This window comes from Bradysia coprophila, unplaced genomic scaffold (genome assembly GCF_014529535.1).
Source record: "Bradysia coprophila strain Holo2 unplaced genomic scaffold, BU_Bcop_v1 contig_94, whole genome shotgun sequence".
NCBI classification, from domain to species: Eukaryota; Metazoa; Arthropoda; class Insecta; order Diptera; family Sciaridae; genus Bradysia; species Bradysia coprophila.
In genome coordinates this window covers 2184678-2193999 of record NW_023504022.1, presented here as the reverse complement: position 1 = coordinate 2193999, position 9322 = coordinate 2184678, and the positions used below count along the sequence as shown (strand labels likewise).

The 9322-nt window shown below is 39.5% G+C and overlaps 1 protein-coding gene and 1 long non-coding RNA gene across 2 annotated transcripts; both read left to right on the top strand.

The window, feature by feature from the left end:
• Positions 1 to 4806: 4806 nt before the first annotated feature.
• Positions 4807 to 5821, top strand: LOC119084903. The gene is made up of 6 exons (XM_037195058.1): positions 4807 to 4951; positions 5016 to 5065; positions 5156 to 5255; positions 5325 to 5413; positions 5477 to 5586; positions 5648 to 5821. The coding sequence occupies exons 1-6, from the start codon at positions 4948 to 4950 to the stop codon at positions 5730 to 5732; spliced, it is 438 nt and encodes a 145-aa protein (XP_037050953.1). The 5' UTR covers positions 4807 to 4947; the 3' UTR covers positions 5733 to 5821.
• Positions 5822 to 7082: 1261 nt separating this feature from the next.
• LOC119084919 lies at positions 7083 to 7554 on the top strand. The gene is made up of 2 exons (XR_005089163.1): positions 7083 to 7287; positions 7343 to 7554. It is a non-coding gene; the product is annotated as an uncharacterized LOC119084919 (long non-coding RNA).
• Positions 7555 to 9322: the final 1768 nt, after the last annotated feature.

Here is a 9322-nt window from a genome sequence, read left to right as displayed (position 1 = left end):
CTTCAGTTCGTTCCAATCCGCCTGTCGTGGATTACTAACTCGTTGTGCCAATATTGCAACTGCCACGGATATTTCGGGCCTGGTATTTACCGACAAGAATAATAAGCAGCCAATGAGCTTTTGGTATTGTTCGCTAGATAGCAATATTCCGTCATCGTTGACACATGGAGTTGATCCATATTCTTGTCGCATTGGTATGCTGGATTCTTTGGCATTTTCGAGGCCGAATTCCGCTATGATCGATCGTATATATTTTGACTGGCAAATACCATAGAATCCATCGGCTGTTTTGGTCACTTCGAGCCCGAGGTACTGTTTCACTTCGCCTAAGTCTTGAATTTCAAATTTCGATCCAATCAGGCCTTTAATCGTATCAATTTCTTCGTCTGATTTTGCGGCAAGTATCATGTCGTCGACGAATATCAAGAGGAATGCCCAGCTGCTTTTGAATTTCACTTTGTAGATACACACGTCCGCTTGACACTGTGTAAATCCACCCTTGACTAATACGCTGCTCAAAGATTCGTGCCATACTTTCGCTGACTGCTTCAGTCCGTATAGACTTTTTCTCAGACGACACACAAGATTTGGGTTGGCTTCTTCGAATCCGGGTGGTTGCTTCATAAAAATAGTTTCTTTCAGTTTTCCGTTCAGAAATGCGGTTTTGGCGTCAATGTGGCGTAGAATAAGGTCTTGCTTTGCTGCAACAACCAGAAGAGCTCTAAACGTTGTTTGTTTGGCAACTGGTGCAAAAACTTGATCATAATCTGTGCCGAACTTTTGAGAGAAATCTTGTGCCACTAGCCTTGCTTTAAAGCGCACTACATCGCCGGCTGCATCTGTCTTTGCTTTAAACGTCCATTTACATCCTATAGCTTTCCGACCCTCTGGTAGTTCACAAATTTCCCATGTTCCGTTCTTCATTAGTGACTGCATTTCTTCATTGATTGCTTGTTTCCATTCGATGTGATGTTCGCTGGTTATGGCTTCTTGCAATGACTTCGGTTCAACTACATTGTGGCTCACTATTTTCATCTCCTCGATTAATCGTCGTGGCGGCACCCCCTTGTTACTGCGTTCCGATCGTCTCGGTGCAGTTACGCACTTCGGATCTTCAATTCGGTTAGTCCCAACCGCATCTTCAAATAATTCGTCGTCGTCATCAACATCGAGGAAATTGTAATCTGTGTTTTCAGAGCTCAATCGAATCGACACTTTGTTGTTATCGATCTCCGGATTGGGCTGGGTGTCCTCTGGTTCAAAACGCACATCACGACTGATTACCAACTTCTTTGCCTTCAAATCGTAGCATATGTATGCCTTAGACTGTTCGTCATATCCGACTAAGATCTTCTCTTTCGCTGTGTTTTCGAGTTTATGACGCTTTTCCGCTGGGATATAAACAAAACATTTAGATCCAAAAGCTTTAAAGTGTGAAATACCTGGGCGTCTATCATTCCATCGTTCGTATGGTGTTGTTTCGATGGCTCTGGTTGGAAGTCTGTTCTGTATATAATTCGCCATGTTGACGGCCTCTGCCCAAAACGTCAGTGGTAGCTTCGCATCGAGCAGCACAATGAAAGTAAATAGATAGGTATGGCCAAACGTTCAAATTTGTTCTAGCCGGAGCACATACGGATTTGCATGGCGCCACCTCAAACGAACTCATTTCTAGTGCAAATTTCCACTAGAAATGAGTTCGTTTGAGGTGGCGCCATGCAAATCCGTATGTGCTTCGACTTGTATGGACTGGCCATACCTACTTATCTACTTTCATTGGAGCAGCATGCATCTCGCCATCTTTATCAGCGATCGATTTTTTCTCTCGGCCACTCCGTTTTGCTGTGGTGTTGACGGTGCCGTGAACTGAGTCTGGATGCCTTTGCTCGTCAGGAATTCGGTCATGGATTTTCCGATGTATTCGCCTCCTCTATCCGATCGCATCATTTTCGGTTTGCGTGTAAACTTTGTCTTCACCATCTCGACGAATTTTTTTCAGTTTCGATTCGGTCTCTGATTTATGCCGTATGAAGAACACTTTAGTGAACCTCGAAAAGTCGTCGATAAACGTCAAGATATATCGCTTTCCGCTCGCTCGCTGATGTCGTCCTCATTGGACCGCAAACGTCGGAATGGATAAGGTCAAGGACTGATTCTGATTTGCTTGTTGATTCCTTTGGGAATGGTGGACGTGTCATCTTAGCCTGTGCACAAATGTCGCAAAATAGTTTTTCTCCGCACTCTGTGATTTCCATATCTTTGGCTAAGCCCTTGTCAAACATTGCTTTAATCGCTGTCGAGTCACGATGTCCGAGAATACGATGCCAGTGATGGATGCATTTTGACGAATGGTGTCGGTGCTGCTCAGATAGTGTCGCGTATACTTTCTGTGGCTGTCGTAATCTATAAAGATCGTCGCAACAATCTGCTATGCCTATTTGACGATTTCCACTGAATATCTTGCACGCATTCCCTTCGAAATTTACCCTGAATCCTTTTGAGGTTAATTTTCTCACAGATAACAAGTTGTCGGTGATGGCTGGTGTGTATAGCACGTCGCATATTACGGCCGATGACTTCTCTCCAAATTCGTTCAGGAATGTGATTTTGATTGATCCTCGGCCGAGCACTTCTTCGAAACAATCGTTTGCGACCTTCTATTTTCCGTAACTTCCATATGTCAGCGAGCTAAATAAGCTTTTGTTTCCTGTGGTATGACTCGTCGCGGCTGAATCAACGGTCCAAACAGAACTATATCTGTCTATTTTGCGCTCTGACTGTTTGCTGTACGACATCATGAATAAATATTCTTGATTATCTTCGCTTTTATTGGGTTGGACACTTCTTTCGACTAATTTTGCTTGATCGGATGGTTTTCTGTCCTGTTTCTCTTTCCACGCTATGTAACCTGAACAATTTCGTTTAATGTGGCCGCTGCGCTTGCAGAAAAAGCAAATCTTTGGGTCCTTGTCAGTTACTCTCATGGCCGATTCGTTGTTACTTTGACTTTCGATGATTTCATTGGCTTTACGTTGCTGATACTCACCGATCAGCTTCGATTCAACGAGTGATAATGTTAGATCGGCTTCTGGACGTGTTTCGAGTGCCGTTACCAGCGTACTGTAACTGGCTGGCAGACTGCTTAGGATCATAGCTACAGTCCAGCTGTCGGATAATTGACTTTCCCCCAACGCAACAAGTCTTTGGAATAATCCTGTCATCTGTTCGATATGTTCCTCCATGTTTCCGGTCTCTTCCATTCTTGAACTGCAGATTCGACGCATTAAAATGACCTTGTTGCTCAACGTACTCCTTTCGTGGTGTTCCTTTAAAGTTTCCCACATATCCTTTGCCGTGGCTTTATTTCTGATGTGATTCAGCTGGTTGTCTTCGACCAACAATCCAATTGTGGCGCGCGCTTTATCATCACATTTCTTCCATGCATCGAACATTGCCTGATTCGATCGGTCACTTAGCAGAACCGTGGCTGGCTTGGTTATAACATGCCAGACGTCCTCTTTTATCAACAAAAGTTCCATCCGGAATTTCCAAGTGAAGAAATTTTCGTTGTTTAATTTGGCGATCGTCGCCTTCACGTTGTCCACCATTTTTCTTTGTTCTCTGCGGACACTTTAAAATAGACTTGGACTCATACAATTTTTTGTCAGTATTTGCCTAGCACTAGTAGCTATCGATTGAGTATAGTGAGACATGAGTCCAAGGCTGACTTCTGGTAGCTCTGGAACAAAGTCCTTTGTATGGAATGAAAATTCTAGAAGCTATATCTTGGGCCAGGAGGCTTCAACCCATGAGGTATTTAGGATTTTGAAGTCCTAATTTACAAGCTTTCAAAAGATTATAAGAAGACGTCGATCCGAGGTTTCCTTCTCATAGCTTCAAAACAAATAAAAGTAATTGGTACAACAAGAGCAGATTACTATTCGCCAATTACCGTACTTCTTGTAAGAACGATTGACATGAATTGTCATGAGCTGACGTGTGAGAGTGCCCGTGTTCGATCCCAGAGATTTGTGGTTTTCTATTTCAGAAATTCAACTCTCTCTCACGAGAGAGCTGAGGATGCGTTCACTTTTCATGTGCTGGTTTCTCTCATGTGCTGGCGTATCAGTAATCATTTGCGTGGAGTCATTAATATAGTAAATATATTATGTAATAAAAGTGACAAGTTTTCATGAATACGTCAAAGATACATTTAGAAAAGTGTCAGTCAAGGGACCTGTCCCGCCCAAAAGGTGGGACCTAGTTATTTTAATATGACTGTTACGTCATGATTGTTTCGTTTTAACCTTTTAGAAACGGCAGTCGTATTGAGATATCACGATTAAATCTGCTACTTCTTTTGTTCAAAGTATTACCTACCTTTGATACCAATAATCTTGCACTTTTTTTGTTTTGCTATATAAGAACACAGAAGGCCTTTAATGACTAAGCTCTTTAGATGAAGATTTTAGACCTGAAAACGGTTTCAACAAATCTAATATGCAACTTCAATCTACTCACAATTTATTCAGGCAGCTCGTTAGACAGTCAACAAAAAATATTGTCAAGTTATTCAATCATGAAACACCCTTGTGTGGACATAATTTTATGTAAAGTAAGAAGTATGTTACGCAGATATACTTATGAGGTCGGCTACTGACATATCGTCCAACATAAGATTTTTTCGGTGAAATAGAAACTTAGTTTTGTCAAAGACGCACAAGACGGTTGCAACGAAATGATCTCAACTTTCAAGTATTTGTACCGTTTATCTAATCAATCAGAAATGGTAAACACTGAGGATGATATCGTAACGATTTTATCGGCAAGAGATAACTGCAAAAAATGAATCATTTCATATTCGTAGGTATTACTAACCGTTAAATTGATGACCCAAGGCATTCTGAATAAAATTGTTGTGCGACTCGGTTCTCCTCGTATTACATCATGGGTGAGTTGTTCGCATTGAGTTTTTTTTTTCGGGGGAGTATCACTGGCAATATTCTACTTTTAAGGTTTTATTCATGGAGAAAGTTACATAATCACAAGCGCTTTTGATGGATGCGTAAGTTTATCTTATAAGTAAACCCTAAATGACTACCAAGGAATTAGTATCTCTTTTCGGTTTATAATTGGTTTATCAAAATTTCTACAGGTTTTTGATGTGAAGAAGAAACGGAGAAATAATGGTGCCAAAGTTCTCTCTTGGAATTGGAGTGGCGAATCCCATCAAATCTGGACAGCTAGCAGCGAAAGTAAATTTTCGCAAGAAAAACCATTGCAAATTTTCGATTGATTTAATGTTTGTTCGCTTGTTAATTCAGGTGGAGGATTCCGCCTACAGGCATCTCACGTCACTGACAATCTGAAAGTGTTGGATCAGGAACATGGATCCAGTAGGCTCATCATTTTTGTAAGCGTCACATAGATGTGAGAAACTGAAAGATATTTTAAAAAATTGTTTTGTCTGCACCAGGATTTCCAAGGCGGTGATAACCAACTATGGAACGCATTCCCTGTAGCCCATAATCCTGGTGCATTTTTCATACAAAATGTACGAAGCGGTCTCACTATTCGTAATAACGGGTAAGTGACAATTTAGACGAACATTTTTCGGATTTTCGTTTTTTAACGAATCGAATTTCAGTCGCGGAAATAATTTGGAATGTACCGCCTTTAATGAACACGATCCCAACTCTCACTGGAGACTAACGCCGCTATCTTCTTTGTGATAACGTTATTTTATCGATGAATTTTGTTTGGATATCCTAGAGAATTGGATTGATTTGAATAAACTAAACGAAATGTTTGTTACGCAAAATATCGTTTTTCAAATTTTAGCAACGTCTACACAGCGAAAGCGTACATCGCTGGATCGCAGCGGAATTGATAAAAGAATGGCGGTCTCTCATTATCTACTAATTAGATTAATCGGCACACCTCAAATTAACAGCGGTAAAAATTTATCTTTGTCCGAGCGTTGGGAACATAAGCTCGGCTCGGCATAAAACTCAAAAAATCCGCTTTACAGTTTGAATCAAATTTAATCAGACGTGGCCGTAATGGAAATTATTTTTTTTTTGAAAATGTTATCAATTTCACTTGCTGATAAGTTTTGTAATTTGATTAGACTTACTGGCTTAGGATGGCTCAAAAGCATACAGACGCCATTCGTTGGAAACGATTTAGTGAAGACTTCGGTGATAAGGACGGGTGAAACATTTTTAGTACTCATCCTGGAGACTACCCACTAAATCCCAGGACGATTAAGGATTTATAACGAATAAATTGAATTTTTAATATAAAAACGAGAGGGGAGCTAGTCAAATTAGAGGAAATCGTCTGCGCGTATCTTCGAGACTGTAAAATACCGAACATTAATTGAGGGTAGTTATGCACTCACCGTTACATAAAGACAGTTCCGAACACTAATTTTTCTAACGTCAGAAAGCGTCTAAAATTTCTGCCTGTAAGATTGCATGTGTTGTGTGCTTTTATTCACACCAATCATGACTCTTGTCTTTGCGAAAGAAATGCAAGGCATGATCCTCCGAATATTTTTTAGCGTTACGCTAGTAGCAGAACTGTAACAAGACACAATTTAAAATGCTTTAAATTAATTTTTCCCTAGTCCCTCATGCAAATTACGACAGCTCTCTTATTGCAGAGTTTGTTCGCACCCGCACTCAAATATCTGCAGCCTTCATCAACCTCCTCAAACCCTATTTATGAGTAATTTAGACTGAAGTTCCGTCGACTTTTCGGACTATACCTAACAAATTGTTAGTAACAATTCAACTGAATTTTGGAATGAATATGAAATTTCGATTAATTGGAAAAATACTTAAACTTCTTTTGAAATCGTACGTGTATTACGGAAAAAAAGATGCTGCTAAATACGGCACTGTCCTGAGAACATATTTCCTCCAAAGTTTGTGTTAGGGCAAATTGCTCTTGTTTGTTTGGCCGGTCACTTTTTGGATTAGTTATCTGTATCAAATAAGAAGCAAGTTTTACAACAGGCGACAAGTTTGTGTTGGCTAATGACTGAAAAAGTAGATTAATTCGAAACTTGCTGTGGCGAGTTTCCACTTTTCGACAATGACTTCTAACAATCTATTTCTGGTCATTTCACAATTATAAAAGGTGGTGTCACAACTGCGTCTGCTGTTAGTGATTTGTGATTAATTGGTGACGCTGTTCTGTTGGTAAACATGAAAATTTTAGTTTCTTTGATTCTTGTGGTGTTCGCATTTCTGGTGTGTATCAACGCTGAAGATGACAAAGGTAAACCGTCACGAAATCAAGTGATTAACAACTAAACAAAATTTATTATCCCAAGTCTTTCCGATACGTAATCGGGGTAGAATAGAGCACGGATCCGACGGAGTGTTCTACGTTGACAACTATCCACTTGATTGTTTGGCGGACGCACCCTGTCTACACATTTCAAAGAGACCTTCATAAAATAGCCACACGAGTTAAAGTTGTTAATTGAATGTAAACGAAATTTTCGACAAATTAAAGAAAATTCTGACAGCTTATGGTCTTATAGAGAAAACACTTTCAAATGATATTCCTGAGGTTCTGGGAACTTTACTTCACGGCTTTCATGGGGACGAAACTTTACCCTTAGCATTAATCAGTAACATTACTGAGAAATATTGCTCAAATCCAATCCACGATCTAATGGGACAAATGAAGAAAATGACTTCTAGCCTGTTTACCGATCTCGGCTGCGCTTCTTCAACATTTCACACAAGAAGTACCATTTTCACTATTTTAGGTCTCTTACAGGTTGCCAAATCAACTCTTTCTATTTAATCGAAACGCATGGCTGACAAATTGGACAAATCAACGCGCTCCAAGAACAGGCACCAGAACAGATTTTTTTAACGGTCAAAAAGCCTTTTATTTTGGCTCCCGCTGAGGTAAATTATACCAACATAAAAAACTGAATTTATACAAAAAATTCTGACTACTGCGTCGAATAAGCCGACAAGGCACCTCATTTTAAATCTGTTCTCGTGGAGTGCGTTGGACAAATCAACATTAAATTTTAGTCGACTTCTGAAAGTCCCAACTCTGTTAGAATGAATTTTGTTTAATTTAATCTCAAATTTTTAGTGATCATTATTTCTTAATCAGATTCAAGCACACCGTTCGCCGTTTCACGATTTCAAATAATCATGTATACTGACAAACTATAACATTTCCAACAATTTAATTGTTCATTTTCTAAAAGATTACAAGATAAACAAAAGCGATTAGGAAATGTCAAAACAATACCAAAAATGTCTTACTGAAACTTTACCGCTTTTATAAGTACGCAGCCACATCGAACGGTATTAAAAAAACCGCCTTTTTAAATTAACTTTCTATTTTACTCAGCGCAGTGTGCGTCCATGGAGATAAATCTTACGTTCTTGATTGTGTCCGATTTGTTTGTCTATTTGTTGCTTCGCCTTGTAATAGTAGCCATCTGTTATCATTTCTCTGCTCTCAATAGAAGAAATTGAAAAATTAAAATGAAAAATCATCAATTGAGGACGTTGTGTGTAGAGGAATTTCGCGCCGGAGTCATTCACAAAGCGACTTATGAGTCACAAAGTGATATTTTCCTTTTACAAAATGCCATATTGTGAATCACGCAGGTCACTTTTCGTCTAGCAGCCATTTTGGATAGAGAAATAGGTCTGTTCCAAGGCCATACGAATTGTCAAATTTCATACATAGAGACATAACCTCATCAATATTTGTATGAAAACCGATCTATGTGGATGACGGTGTTGAGCAATTCACGCCGTAAGTGCGGTCGAAATTCAAAATGGAAAGTGCGGAGGTCTTTCTAACGTAGCGTCATTTTCATACAATGAAGCGTTGAAATGTACTTTTCGGTTCACTTTTTCATCGAATCGTTCGCTTAAAATTCAAATTTTAGGCACACTTACGGCGTGAATTTCGCGCCGCATCATTCACAAAGTGACATTTTCCTTAAGCAGCCGTGGATGAAATCGTGTTCGTTCGGCTAGTCAAAATTCGTGTTTACAGTTACTTGGAACAAACCTATTTCTAACTTTATTTGACAGTTGCTACAATTTCGTCATGAAAACAACGCCCAAAACACGTTTGAAAAATATCAAACCAAAATGACCCGCGCGAAGTTTTCGAAAGTCGCAACGGATATTTGAAATTTATTTATTAAAACCATTTGAATTGGATGATTTGTAGTCAGAATTGATGCATTGAATTATGGCATAGGATTTTCGATGCACTTTTAGGTAAGTGCATGAAGCAAAAGATGAGACTTTGTGTCAGTCAT